At 41.5% G+C, this 15,512-nt stretch overlaps 1 protein-coding gene and 1 pseudogene across 1 annotated transcript; one reads left to right on the top strand and one right to left on the bottom strand.

Annotated features, from left to right (window-relative positions):
* Window positions 1-3,021: 3,021 nt before the first annotated feature.
* On the bottom strand, window positions 3,022-4,007 carry LOC148099655 (uncharacterized). The gene has a single exon (XM_087851257.1). The coding sequence runs from the start codon at window positions 3,752-3,754 to the stop codon at window positions 3,059-3,061; it is 696 nt and encodes a 231-aa protein (XP_087707383.1). The 5' UTR covers window positions 3,755-4,007; the 3' UTR covers window positions 3,022-3,058.
* Window positions 4,008-9,060: 5,053 nt separating this feature from the next.
* On the top strand, window positions 9,061-10,012 carry LOC148099654 (olfactory receptor 6E1-like; annotated as a pseudogene).
* Window positions 10,013-15,512: the final 5,500 nt, after the last annotated feature.

Genomic DNA, 15,512 nt, shown 5'->3' with positions numbered 1-15,512 from the left:
TATCTTTACTTAGTCTGTTCCACAGTTTCACTCCACACACAGAGATGCAAAAACTTTTTAATGTTGTACGGATACGAGGATGTTTTAAATTTAATTCCCCCCTCAAATTGTATCCCCGTTCCTTTTTAGAAAACATTTTTAGAATATTGTCAGGAAGCAGGTTATTTATTGCTTTATATATAATTTGTGCAGTGAGAAAATGAACCAGATCTGTGAATTTTAGAATTTTTGATTTTAAGAATAGTGGATTTGTATGATCTCTGTAACCGGTTTTATGAATTATCCTTATGGCCCTTTTTTGTAATATAAAGATTGGTGATAGCGAACATTTGTAAGTATTGCCCCACACCTCTGCACAGTAATTCAAATATGGTGCAATCAGGGAACAATAGAGAATGTGGAGTGATTTGTGGTCCAGAATGTGTTTTACTTTACTCAGGATTGAGACACTTCTTGAAATTTTGTTATGTATATGATTTATATGAGACTTCCAGTTTAATTTATCATCTATAATCACACCAAGAAACTTATGTTCAAGTACTCTTTCAATTTCCACACCATCTATATGAATCTGCACTTGTGCATTTCTAAGGGAATTCCCAAATAAGATTATTTTAGTTTTACTTAGATTTAGCGATAGTTTGTTCCTGTTAAACCATTTTTTAATTTTGCACATTTCTGATGTAATTGTATCCAGCAGCTCCTTTAGATTCCCCCCAGAACAAAAAATATTTGTGTCATCTGCAAATAATACTAATTTTAATATATCAGATGCCTTACAAATATCATTTATATAAATAATAAATAACTTTGGACCCAGTACAGAGCCTTGTGGAACACCACAAGCAATGTCCAAGCATGATGAGGAATGGACACCCAGCTTCACAAATTGTTTCCTGTCACTTAAATAATTTTTCACCCATTGCAGTACAACCCCCCTGATCCCGTACCGTTCCAATTTATTAATTAATATATCATGATTGATTGTGTCGAATGCTTTCTTGAGATCCAGAAATACTCCAGCTGCATACTGTTTCTGATCTATAGCATTCGTAATCTCCTCGACTGATTCGATTAATGCCAGAGATGTTGATCTTTTTGATCTGAATCCATATTGACTGTCAGAGAGTAATTTATATTTATCTAAGAATTTGTCTAATCGTTTATTAAACAGGTTTTCTAGGATTTTGGAGAATTGTGGTAGTAAAGAAACAGGCCTGTAGTTTGTGAAGTGGCGTCTATCCCCAGTTTTATACAGCGGCACAACTTTAGCTATTTTCATTTTGTTTGGCACTTTTCCCGTCTGAAATGATAAGTTGCAAATATATGTTAGAGGTCCTACAATTCCTTCCATGACCTTCTTGACGATTTTCATGTCAATATCATTACAATCAGTTGATATTTTATATTTACACATGTGTACAATGTCAATTATTTCTTTTTCCTCCACTGATGTGAGGAACATTGAGTTAGGGTTCCTATCAATCAGGTTTTCACTACAGTCTACTGATGGCAGTGACTCAGGAATTTGTTCTGCCAGTTTTGGTCCAATATTTACAAAATAATGATTAAAGCTGTTGACCGTATCAGCAGTGTTTTCCATAATATTGCCATTGTCGATAAAGTATTGAGGATAACTTTGCTGTCCAGAATTATTTTTAATGATACCATTTAAAACATCCCATATTCCCTTCATATTATGTTTATTGTTGTTCAATATTTTACTATAATACTCATTTCTACATACACGTATAATATTGGTCAACTTATTTTTGTATTTTTTATATTTATTTTCAGCATCTTTTGTTCGTTGTTTTAGGAATTCCCTATAGAGTGTATTTTTCTTTTTACATGCATTTTGTAAACCCTTAGTGATCCATGGTCTAAATGAATATTTGTGCTTTCTGTTGTATTTTATTGTTGGACAGTTTTTATCGTACAATTCCATGAATATTCTTAAAAATATGCCATATGCAATATCAATATCAGTTTCTTTGTACACATTGTCCCAGTCCTGATTTAATAGATCATTCTTAAGTGCATTCATAGTTTCTTCTGTCCTTACACGTCTGTATCTCAGTTGTTCTTCATGCTGATTTTTCTTATAATTAGTGTCATAAACTGCAAAAACTGGTAGGTGATCACTGATGTCATTAATTAATATTCCGCTCATAATGTTGTTTTCCATATTGTTAGTGAAAATATTGTCAAGTAAGGTGGCACAATGTGGTGTAATTCTACTAGGCCTGGTTATTTTAGGATGTAAACTCAAACTGTACATAGTATTTAGGAATTCATCGGTCATTTTATGCTTTTTCGGATTCAACAGGTCAATATTAAAATCACCACAGATAAACATAACTTTTTGATTTGTTTTAGAGAACATTTCCTCTATGAAGTCATTAAATACTTGAATACTAGAGCCAGGTGTTCTATATATACAGCTAATTATTACATTTTTCTCTTTTTCCTTATAAATTTCAATTGTTATACATTCTAATAAATTATCAATTACAGTTGTCATGCTTTCTACCACCTTGTAATTTAGGTTTTTATCCACATACACAGCTACTCCCCCTCCACTCTTGTTCCTTCTATTTACAAAATTCACTTCATATCCCTCCAGTCCAAAGTCCAGTCCTTTCTCCGCATTGATCCATGTTTCAGAAATGGCAATAATTCCAAATGGATTTGTCAACTCATTTAGATATTCCTTTATATTGTTGAAGTTGGCATACAGACTTCTGCTATTAAAATGGATTATTGATAATTTATTTTCCGTGTTGATGGTGTGCTTAAACTGTTCATCAGTGAAGTAGCAGCAGTTACTGCTGATGTTGTAGAAGAAGTTATTTTCCGGGTCTATATCCTTTTCTAAGTCTAGAACATTATGGTCTGTGTATCGAAATGTTTTCAGTTCCAGATTATCATAAAGAGAATTCCAATGAGTTATATTGATATTGTTGTCGGATGCAGATGAAGTTCTTTTGGACTGTGCCATGTGTTGTGTTGTGTGTCATGTCACATGTGTATTCATACCTCCAGAGTAAGTTGAACCTCAGTATTTGTCCAGCTCCTCCATATTTCTGATGACCAACACTTTGGCTTGTTCCGGTGTTCCATTGAGTTTAATGAATACTTTGCAGTTGGTGGTCCATGTATTTTGAATTTTTCCCTGTTTCTTCAAGTAACGTGCTTTCCTGGCAATGTCCGCATTTCTTTTTATCAGATGTTCATTCATGAAGACATCGGATCCTTTCAGTTTCTTTCCTTGTTTTAACAGTGCTGTTTTGTGTTTTCTGTTTGCAAATCTCACAATGATGGCTGGTTTGTCACTGTCATTTTTTCGGGGTAGAGGGTGGCAAGCCTCAATGTTGTTATAATCCACTTCCACACCTTTGGACCGTAGAAAGGTAACCACTTGATGCTCCGTGGAGTTGACATCTTCCTCTCCTGGCCCTCCTACATTGTCGGCGGCGACCGCCCGGGCGTATGACCGGGGTTTGATGCGAAGCCCCGTGATGATGACATCGTTCATCCGGGTGTACTGCTCCAAATCCGCCACTCTGTTTTCCAGGTACGCCAGCCGCCGATCCTTCTCGGCGTTCTGGATGCGGAGAGCCTTAACTTCCTCGACCAGGTCCAGGATGGCTTTCTGCTGCAGTTTGACAGTAGAAATCTCCTCTGTCATAAACTCCAGCGACTTCTTAATATCGTCACCTTCCTCGGCTGACAGAACTTTTTTCGGGCCCATGCTTGTAGCGTTGCCGTGACGACCGGCTAGCTAGTTGATGCTAGCGTCCTTCCTCTCTCTCACCGCTACGGTTCAAAAACGTCAACTTGTGAGTTTTCGAGAGGTCGCAAATGACGAGCCACCACTTCTGGACGGTTTCCCACACACGCTCTCAAAGTTTAGTATCCGCGGAGAGCTGCCGTTTTCAGGAGATATGTTAAGTTTGTCAACGTTTCTGCTCAGAGAACCTGTTGCTGACAGCTCAGTGTGTCACTTCCGGTCACTCAATCACTGATGAATTTAAGACTTTGAACAAAGTGAGAAACTTTTCTGTTGAAGTAAACCTGCAGAGGCTGCTGATGCTGTAAGAGTTACATCATCACTGTAACTGGTAGATTAAAGGTCACCTGTGCATGTAAACATTTCTGTCCCTGAGGTGTCTCCTCATTAGCCACAGTTTCCTCCACCTCCCTCTGATGCAACTATCTGCGAGTGCTTTTGACCAGAGAGACCAATCAGCCGGAGCGGACCTCAGCTCTGGTCTCAGAGGACGGTAATGACCCCCCTCAGAGGACCCATCCATGAAAACACACCCTGCAAACTTCATACAGACTTTCTGAAGCACTGCTCCAACTTTTTCCTGATGGTGTAGAATGTGTTGTCCATATTTATGTGGACTCTGAACATCCACCATTGAGGCATGAACTCAATTTGTGTGTGTGTGTGTGTGTGTGTGCGACAGTGGGAAAGAAAAACTCCCTTTTAACAGGAAGAAACCTCCGGCAGAACCAGGCTCAGGGAGGGGCGGGGCCATCTGTTGTGATTGGTTGGGGTGAGAGAAGGAAGACAGGATAAAGACATGCTGTGGAAGAGAGACAGAGGTTAATAACAGATATGATTCAATGCAGAGAGGTCTGTTAACACATAGTAAGTAAAGAAGAAAAACTCAATGCATCATGGGAATCCCCCGGCAGCCTACGTCTATTGCAGCATAACTAAGGGAGGATTCAGGGTCACCTGGTCCAGCCCTAACTATATGCTTTAGCAAAAAGGAAAGTTTGAAGCCTAATCTTGAAAGTAGAGATAGTGTCTGTCTCCTGAATCCAAACTGGAAGCTGGTTCCACAGAAGAGGGGCCTGAAAGCTGATACTAAAACACGTGTACCTATTGTTTACTTTAATACGAGGTGTAATGAAGACCTGAGGATTTTACCAGCAAACAACCCCATGACTGTGATGATAATGATGATGTAATATTCACATTTGTTTGTGTGTCTGTTATATCTAATCTATGGCGATCTATTGGACAAAGTATGGACCTGTAATTATATTAATAATATTACCGTTAAGGCGCATGAGTGTAAGAATGAACTTGTTAAGAATCTGTAAGAAATACTTCTCTTCATCTGTTTTAAAATTCATTTTGAATCTATTGGTATCATTTTTATGTGCTTGCACTCTGTCGTATTATCAAGTTGCTGTTTTGAATTGTTCTGGGTATTTGATGGCAAGCACACTCCAACCCACTACTTGTTTATTGTTTGTTTGATTTGTTGTTTTATTGTGAAAAATGATTGAATCTCTATGTCAAGCTTGCGTTTCCCAGTTCATGTCTCTCCATTTTTCCTGTTTTACTTTGAAAGTCTTGTTTCCATGTTCGTTGTGTTTAGTTTTGCTTCCCCTGTGGCATTGTGATTATTTGTGTCAGCTATTTTTCCCCAGGTGATTCCACTTCCCTCATTACCATCTTGTGTATTTAAGTCCTCTGTCTCTGTTCAGGGTCGTCTGTTTTCCTTTGTGTCATGGCATGTCTCTGGTTTTTTCATGTCATAGTTTTCAACCCTGCCGTGACCCTCACATGCTACAGTTCTGTCAGAGGTAAACATTTTCTGCCTGTTCGTTTATCCAGAGTTATGTTTTCTGTTCACAACAAAGTGAGAACGAAAACAAACTTTTCCCAGGTTTTATATCTCACACTCGGTGCTTACTCAGAAACAGCCCTATCAGATACTTCGATCTTTATACAAGTCGATCGCTGCTGCCAACGTCCTGCTGATTGTGGTTATCTGTGTGAACAGGAGCTTACATGAACCTATGTACATGTTTCTGTGCATCCTGTTTGTGAATGAGCTGTATGGTAGCACAGGGCTGTTTCCGTTCCTCCTGCTTCAGATCCTCTCTGATGTTCACACGGTTTCTGCTCCTCTGTGCTTCACTTAGCGAAGTTTAGAGAAGGTGAATGGAAAACCACTTTCAATACACATTTAGGCCACTACTATACTGCTATGATTTGACATATACAGTTAGGTCCAAATGTATTTGGACACTGACAGAAGTTTTGTTTATTTACCTGTTTACTGAAACATATTCCCATTCTACAGGGTGGGCCATTTGTATGGATACAGCATAATAACATGGGAATGGTTGGTGATATTAAAGTCCTGTTTGTGGCACATTAGTATATATGAGGGGGCAAACTCCTCAAGATTGGTGGTGACCATGGTGGCCATTTAGAAGTCGGCCATCTTGGATACAACTTTTGTTTTTTAAACAGGAAGAGGGCCATGTGACACATCAAACTTATTGGTAATGTCACAAGAAAAACAATGGTGTGCTTGGTTTCAACGTAACTTTATTCTTTCATGAGTTATTTACAAGTTTCTCTTTGTTCACAGCCATTGACATGTCGAAGAGGTTAACACGTGAGGAGCGGATCGAAATTGTGTTGATATCTGGTGAACGCAGTAACCGGGTCATTGCAGCAGATATCAATGCAAGACACCCTACGAGACCACCCATCTCCCATGCTACAGTTAGCAAACTGCTTGCTAAGTTTCGTGAAACTGGTTCAGTGTTGGATTTCCCAAAATGTGGACACAAGAAAACTGTCACTGATGAAGAAACATCAGTGGCTGTCCTAGCTTCATTCAGCAAGAGCCCACAGCGTAGCACTCGCCGCATGTCCCTGGAGAGTGGCATTAGTCGAACATCCCTTCGGCGGATATTAGCTACTCACAAATGGCACCCTTACAAACTCCAGCTACTGCAGCATCTCAACGAGGATGACCCTGATCGGCGCACAGAATTTGCAGAATGGGCAAAACAAAAATTGGAACAGGACCCTCAGTTCACGCAGAAGATTTTGTTCAGTGATGAGGCAAACTTTTACGTGAATGGTGAAGTTAACAAACAAAACCACCGCTATTGGTCTGACACTAACCCACATTGGAAGACTGTTGGAACAACAAAAGTGATGGTTTGGTGTGGTATATGGGCAGTGTTGGGGAGTAACGGAATACATGTACCGCCGTTACGTATTTAAAATACAAAATATGAGTAACTGTATTCCGTTACAGTTACCGTTTAAAAAGGTGGTATTTAGAATACAGTTACTTTGTTGAAATAAATGGATTACACGGCGGTACTTCCCTGTTTCATATTGTCGCGGGTCAGGATTGTTTGGGTTTGTTTGATAGCTGCGTTCTGTTGTTCCAGGCGGCAGCGTTACGGTTGCCATGGTTACATGGTGACGCTCTCTCTCTGTGTGTTTCCTGGGTGAGAGAGCGCCTGTTGTTGTTGAGCTAAGCTAATAGACAGAATGCTACCGGTATAGCTCTAAAGAATGTAGCATCATAGGCAGTGTAGTCCGTGCTGCAGGGAGAATGGACTGCCATACACGTTATGTGTCTGTGAGCGAGGGAGGGTAAATATATGTAAATATAATAATAACCACTGCAGCCAAGAAGAGTGCCTGACGAGCCCAGTTGTAAGTAAGCTATTAAGACTCGACTGTACACCGTGTTTGTGTTTTCCTCCAAAAACAATAAGTTCTGTTGGAGCAGCCTTTCAACGCCTCTCTCTGTCTCTCGCAAGCAAAGTTGACACAGACAACAAAGTAAAGCTAGTTTTCGGCTGCGAGCCCGACACAGAACCCACCGTATTAGCCAGAGGTCCCTTTACTACGGTTCGGAGCCGCGGACCTTCAGTAACAGTAATAAATCACAGCAATAGTTCATTCACGTAGTTGTAAACAGCATGATAATATATTAAGTAATCCAAAGTATTCAGAATACGTTACTCTCATTGAGTAACGTAACGGAATACGTTACAGAATACATTTTGGGGCATGTAATCTGTAATCTGTAATGGAATACATTTTAAAAGTAACCTTCCCAACACTGTATATGGGGTACAACAATAGTGGGTCCATTCTTCATCAATGGAAACCTCAAGGCCACTGGATATTTGAAATTGCTACATGATGATGTGTTTCCCTCTTTGTGCACTGAAGCTGGCATGTTCCCTGAGTTTTTCCAGCAAGATGGTGCACCACCACATTATGGGTGCCAGGTCCGAGCATTCCTAGATGAACAGTTTCCTGGAAAGTGGATTGGTCGTCGTGGGCCAGCTGACTGGCCCCCAAGGTCTCCCGATCTGACCCCCTTAGACTTTTATCTTTGGGGTCATCTGAAGGCAATTGTCTATGGTGTGAAGATACGAGATGTGCAGCACCTGAAACTACGGATACTGAATGCCTGTGCTGGCATTTCTCCTGCGGTGTTGCTATCAGTGTGTGAAGAGTGGGAGAAGAGGGTTGCATTGACAATCCAACACAATGGGCAGCACATTGAACACATTTTATAAGTGGTCCGAAACTTGTAAATAACTCATGAAAGAATAACGTTATGTTGAAACCAAGCACACCATTGTTTTTCTTGTGACATTACCAATAAGTTTGATGTGTCACATGGCCCTCTTCCTATTGAAAAAACAAAAGTTGTATCCAAGATGGCCGACTTCTAAATGGCCACCATGTTCACCACCCATCTTGAGGAGTTTGCCCCCTCACATATACTAATGTGCCACAAACAGGACTTTAATATCACCAACCATTCCCATGTTATTATGCTGTATCCATACAAATGGCCCACCCTGTATTATTGGAACATGGCATTTGGGTCTTCTAACTAAAACAGGAAAACTTCACACACAAACAGCACCCATCCCTGTGGATCATTGTAAATGCCATTGGAAGCACACCGTGTTATGTTGCCAGTTTGAAAGCTGAAAGCTGATGTTAACATTTCATAGCAATCAGCAGCCAGTGGAAGGTTCAGAGGATGATGTCATTCTGCTGCTGGGGGCGTCTGCTGAGCTGAAGGCTTTAAAAGAAGCTGCACTCACTACTTTTTGACTTTTTGGAAGGTTTTCAGTTAAGAACTTTGACAGGTTCCTTTCATTTGCTTTGTGAAATACTGTTATGCAATTACACATTTCTCATCAGTTCATGTATTGTTCATTAAGCTGATTGTGACGGACCTTTGCATCATGATAAACTTCACAAAGGGCTCATACTTCATACTTGGTGCCTACTTTGATGCCGGGCCTACAAAATACTTGTTTTTCTTGCTTCTCTTGTCTTTATATTCTTTAATAATTTGCGCCAACGTCCTGCTGATTGTGGTTATCTGTGTGAACAGAAGCTTACATGAACCTATGTACATGTTTCTGTGCAGCCTGTTTGTGAATGAGCTGTATGGTAGCACAGGGCTGTTTCCGTTCCTCCTGCTTCAGATCCTCTCTGATGTTCACACTGTTTCTGCTCCTCTGTGCTTCCTGCAGATCTTCTGTCTGTACTCGTATGGAAGTGTAGAGTTTTATAACTTAGCCGTCATGTCTTATGACAGATATCTTGACTCTGATGTGCTGTCCTCTGCAGTATCACACACGAATGACATCCAACACGTTTTCTGTGCTCATCGCTGTGTCATGGATCTGTGCTTTGTTGCTGGTTGCTGTGACAGTTTCTCTGAGCTCACCTCTGCAGCTGTGTGGGAACATCATTAACAAAGTGTACTGTGACAACTATACCATTGTTAAACTGGCCTGTTCTGACACCACACTCAATAACATCTATGGACTGATCAGCACAGCATTCACCATTTTTCTGCCTCTCACGTTAATCTTTTTCACCTACATGAGGATCCTGAAAGTCTGCTTTTCTGGATCCAAACAGATGCGACAGAAAGCCGTCAGCACCTGCACGCCTCACCTCGCTTCTCTGATCAACTTCTCTTTTGGTGCTTGCTTTGAAATATTGCAGAGCAGATTTAACATGAACACTGTACCAAACATTTTACGTATTTTGATATCACTGTACTGGCTTATATGTCAGCCGCTCTTTAATCCTGTGCTGTACGGGCTGAAAATGTCCAAAATTTATGACATATGTAAAAGTTTACACTGGAAAGTGTGGAAAGCAGATGTATTAAACAAATGAGAATATTTAAAGACATTTTTTCACTGGATGTTGTTTCCTGTTAGGCTGCATTCAGTCTTTGGCCACTTAAACACTGCAAGAGACAGCAAAGCCTTTAATCATTCAGCAACACATAAGCAGCCACACGGTACCTTCCACATGTGTTCATGTAGGATGTCCAGATAAAATTGGTAAAAGCGACACCAACATGGACCTTTTGTCACTGAATTCTTTGAGACACTCAAAAAAACAGATTTCAGCAATTTTTTAAAATTAGATTCTGCAACACTGAAAGAAAAAGTCTGCCAAGAATGCTGGGTTTAACTTTTAAACGTTCCATCTTACTTTAGTAAATAACTTTGATGTAAACGATCGAATCAAAGCACCATTCAGCGTCTCAGTTCTCCCCGCTGTCCTCCAGGGTGTTGGAAATGATTAAGCCTATTTAGTTATTCATCAATTGATTGGTATGATTTAAAAAAAAGGTTCATTCTAAGCTAACATTTAGTTTAGTTTAGTTTTGGGTTTTTTTCCACCAAGTCTCTGGCGTCTGACATCACTTATGCATTTCTTTTCTGTCAGCTACCTTTCCATCCTCAGTGGCATCAAAAACTCGAAGTTTTAGTCCATAATGAACACCATGTTTAAACTTAAGGGCATCGATAAGTGCATGTGGCACCAGGAAATCCTAGGCCAAAGGTTGATGATCGATGTTATAATCATATCATCAGATCTGTGACCAGATGTTCTGGACACTCGGGTGAAGAGAGAGGCTGAGGTGATCAGGTGGTCAGGGAGGACGCTGGACAGACTTGGAGCACCCGCATGTATAGTGAGAATCAGCTGGGAACACCTAGCAGAGGGCCTGGTCCGCAAAATCTTCCACCTCTGGCAGATCTTCAGCAGCATTCCAAGGAATACTGGAGTACTCAGTACTCTTGCTGCAGCATTTTGGATTAACTGAAGGCTTTTCGGGGAATTTTAGAGGCCATGCTGCTAGTGAGTCGGTTATGAGCTAAGCTAAGCTAGCAAAACCTAAAGACACAGTGAGCGAATACAAATTAGCGAGTGAGTACAGAGAGAGTGCTTCGGATGAAGCACGTGAAGATTCTACTATGAAATAAGAAGTTTTTTAATTAAATTGCTCCGCAGATAAACTACACAAAAACCCGACTGTGTTGGAACAGGAAGTGATGCTCTTCCACAGAGAGAGCCAACTCCAGGTAAAAGCTGCTGACAGTCTAAACTCTTAAGATAACATGAACAGCAGTAAAGGACCTTGAATAAGCATTGAAGAGCTGTATATTAGTTAAATGTAGTTATTGCTAAAGCATATTCATAGAAATGATCAGTAGGCCTGCTGGGGTCTCTGAGGAGAAAGTTGTTTTCTTCAGCCATGAAATCATCCTGGTGTTTGATTCCTGAACATTTCATCTCTTTCTCCTGGATGAAGGTCAACCGGGTCCTCTGGAGAAATTAGCGGTGTTTTTAAGATTGTTTTTGAAAATTACAATTTGACTGTCATTTTGCAGAAGATAAGACATTTCTACACTCAGTGAAATAAGGGTCAAAGGTCATTGAACCACAGAGGTTGTTCTCTGAAGTGAGGTGTGCTGGCGGCAACAATTTGTGCATTTCACCTATGAAGATCTACATCTGACCTTAGATCAGCTGTGACAGCCAGCTGTGTCTGAGCCTCTGACTCTGATGTCTGTCAGCACTTATAAGCTCCGCCCACCTCCTCTTTCATGATATGAAGTATGTGCATTTGCAGAACGCTTCGTCGACATTGTGTTTGTTAGAGAAAACTTACAAACATACAGTACAGCACTTCAGAGTCACACTGCCAGGGCTTTATGTATGTAGGAGATTTATGTAAATTTGACAAGCTGAATGCATTCAGCACTGTACAGGAGACACGGCACGGAGGAGATTCATTGACAATGGTCTACAGCCAATCAGGACGCAGAACACAATGCGTTGTATTGAAGAGAAAAAAAGAGAGAGAGAAAAAACATGCAAAATTGCACAAAAAAAAATCAGTGAAACAGTGAGGCCGCGAAGGGTATAACGGTGAAAGGGCGTTATAGCGAGGGACCACTGTAATTACACAAAACAGAATGTGCCCGCTCCGACCGACCATAAAGGGTTAAGGCCTCCACCATCATCCCCCACAAGACTGGAATAGACACCCTGAATGGCTACAGACCTATAACTCTCACGTGTGTAGTCATGAGGTGTTTTAAGTGGATAGTTTCATCAGAGACTGTCTACTTTCCTCTCTCGACCCCATCAGGTTGGTTACAAAGCAAATTGATCCATGAGGATGCCATCACCCGTCACAGAGTGCTGAGCCATCTGGACAACAGGAAGCGCCTGGTGATGATGCTCTTTGTGGACTACAGCTCAGCATTCAACACCATAATCCCCAACATCCTCAGGACTGAACTGGACCACCTTCAGACCCCTCCTGCCACCTGCTCCTGGATCAAAGAATTCCTCACCAACCGAAGCTTCACAGGCTGCGTTCTCCCTACTGCACACCCTGTACACCAAACCACCCAACCACAGTGGTGTCATCATCATGTATGCCAATGACACCACTGTGATTGGGCTCATCTCTGATGGAGAGAGGATACAGGACGGAGGTAGAGAACTTGTCCTGCTGGTGCTCAGAGAATAACCTGAAGCTGAACATCCTAACACCAAAGAACTCATCATGGTCTTCAGGAGACACCGACGGGTCCACTCTCATTATGAATGGAGAACAGGTGGAATCTGTCTCCACCTTCAGGTTTCTGGGCATTCACATCTCAGCTGATCTCACCTGGACCCACAACAGCATCGCCCTGGAAAAGAAGGCCCAGCTGTACCTCCTGTGTCCTGAGGACGAATACCCTGGACCAGAAGCTGCTGCTGGCCTTCTACTGCTCCTCAGTGGAGAGCGTGCTCTCCTCAGGGACCACGACTGAGAGCAGGAAGGCTGCACAGAGGGTCATTAACACTGCCAAAAACATCATTGGCTGCCCTCTGACACCCCTGGAGGTCATCGCCTAATCCTCCTTCACAGGTGACCACGCCCACCACCTGCTGCCCTCTGGTTGGTGCCTCAGGTCAATCAGATCCCACACGTCCTGTTTTCTATATATTATTTTTGTTGTATATAAACTCTTGTCTTTTATTCATTCCTGCTTTCTAATTTTTATATTTTTATTCCTGCACAGTTGGTGCTGAACACACAAAATTTCACTGTACATGTACAGTGACAATAAAAAGCTATTCTATTCTATTCTATTGCGTTGCTGGGGGATTGTTGCCGGATGTATGTATGTCTGTACCATGTTCAAACACAGGGATGTGCATAAGCGCACATGGCACCAGGACACCAGGTAACAGGTCGATGATCAATTTTGTGATCATCAGATCTGCAGTCGTGTGTTCTGGACGCCCGGCTGAAAGGAACAGAGCTGATCACCAGCTGGTGGTAAGTGGGATCAGGTGGAGGGGAGGATGCTGGGTACAACATCTAAACATAAAGTGAGGGTGTGCTGGGAGTATCTGGCAGAAGGTCCAGTCCACAACATCTTTAATTCCTGGATCTTGCAAAGCTTCAACAGCATTTTGAGGGAAGCTGAGTGGACCACACCATCATTGTTGAAGCTGTGCACGGAGCTGTGGCCACATGGCTGAATATAAAGAAATGAAGACCTTTTGCATATCGATGTATTTCGATTCCATAGGATTAGGATAATCATTGATTATAATGAGTTTAACCTGGGAACATATTTCTGTTTCAGCAGTGCAATATGTAAGAAAACCTTCTCATGACTTACGATATTGTGTCTGTTTTGTCAGTCCTGTTATTTTGAAATTGTTCTTTGTAACCTGCTGGTCACAACAAAGTTGAAACGATGACGAGCTGTTTCATGACCAGCTGTGGCCTGTTGCTGATTCCAGGCATGGAAGTCGGGGTTGCTGACTGTGAGTTTTCATTATGCAGCCCAAAGAGGTCACGGTGATGTGAAGGAGGCCGTTATAAAAAGCAGAGCACTGCTGTCACGCCAGGAAGTGGACAATGTTTGGATGTACCAGGTCGTTGGTAACACTTTTATGAACTTTTATACCTATTTACACCGATGATACATAATAAAACTGCATGTGTTTTCTGTAATGTGTTTATATTGTTCTGTTTCTTAGCATGTGGCTAAAGTGCAACATTAAATGGATCAGCAGTGAGCTGGTGGATGTTCAGAGTTGGTGTCCACATAAATATGGACAACACATTCTACACCATCAGGAAAAAGCTGGAGCAGTGTTTCAGAAAGTCTGTATGAAGTTTGCAGGGTGTGTCTTCGTGGATGGGTCCTCTGAGGGGGGTCATTACCGTCCTCTGAGACCAGAGCTGAGGTCCGCTCCGGCTGATTGGTCTCTCTGGTCAAAAGCACTCGCAGATAGTTGCATCAGAGGGAGGTGGAGGAAACTGTGGCTAATGAGGAGACACCTCAGGGACAGAAATGTTTACATGCACAGGTGACCTTTAATCTACCGGTTACAGTGATGATGTAACTCTTACAGCATCAGCAGCCTCTGCAGGTTTACTTCAACAGGAAAGTTCTCTCACTTTGTTCAAAGTCTTAAATTCATCTTTTGCGGAAATAACTAAAAGTCAACTCTCGAACCAAGACGGCACCCAGTGCCACGTTAGCCTCCTGACACACAGCCTGAGGGCCACTGAGGTTTTAGAGTCAGGCTGTCACATGATTAACGCTGAGACAAGAAGAAAAAGGCCATAAACTCGTCGCTCGCACTAAAAACAAAACCCTTTAAATGTGCATTTTAGAGAATAGAATAGAATAGAATAGAATAGAATAGAATAGAATAGAATAATCCTTTAATTGTCCCACAAGGGGAAATTTGGTTTTAACAGTAGCCAAAAAGACAAATATACAATCAAACAGGACACAGAACAGAAACATACACAATTTTTTTCTTACATATTTACATTAAGGACAATGGTTACTATAAACAGAGAGTACTGTACAGTTATTAAATTAAATAAACAATTTTTATTAAAGGCTGCATTTGTGTGGTAGAAATTTGACTCCCTTCAGAGAACACTGGACCGTCATCGCTGCCAAACGTGACCCCATGTCTGAACCCGGCCTTCAGTGAACCCTAAACCTCAAGTGGGTCACTGAAAGTCAGCGAATGCCTCTAAACTGCCCCCCCCACCCCACCCCCTCACAAATCAACTGATTTAAGCATTTCTAATGAAGTGTTGAAAAATTCAAAAGGAGAAAGTTGGTTTTCCCAGAATGCACTTTGTGAACTTTCCTGCAGTGAATGATCAGAAACAGATCTGCCACCAAGTTCCTGCTGCTCTACATCACAGGCGTGAAACTGACGCAGGCTGAGACTGATTGACCATCACACGGATCTGATCCATGTGCAGACCACGGTCAGCTGGTCCTGTTAAGCAGAAATGTTTAAGGTGGCAAAAAACCCTCAAACTTATTGTCTT

Source organism: Neolamprologus brichardi, chromosome 14, assembly GCF_056152115.1.
Source record: "Neolamprologus brichardi isolate AB-2024 chromosome 14, ASM5615211v1, whole genome shotgun sequence".
NCBI lineage: Eukaryota > Metazoa > Chordata > Actinopteri > Cichliformes > Cichlidae > Neolamprologus > Neolamprologus brichardi.
Note: the sequence above shows the minus strand (reverse complement) of the source record. Positions and strands in the feature narration are given on the sequence as shown.

What these genes read in the sequence shown, in the direction of transcription:
- LOC148099655 (XM_087851257.1), bottom strand. Translation starts at nt 3,754, where the DNA reads ATGGGCCCGAAAAAAGTTCTGTCAGCCGAGGAAGGTGACGATATTAAG.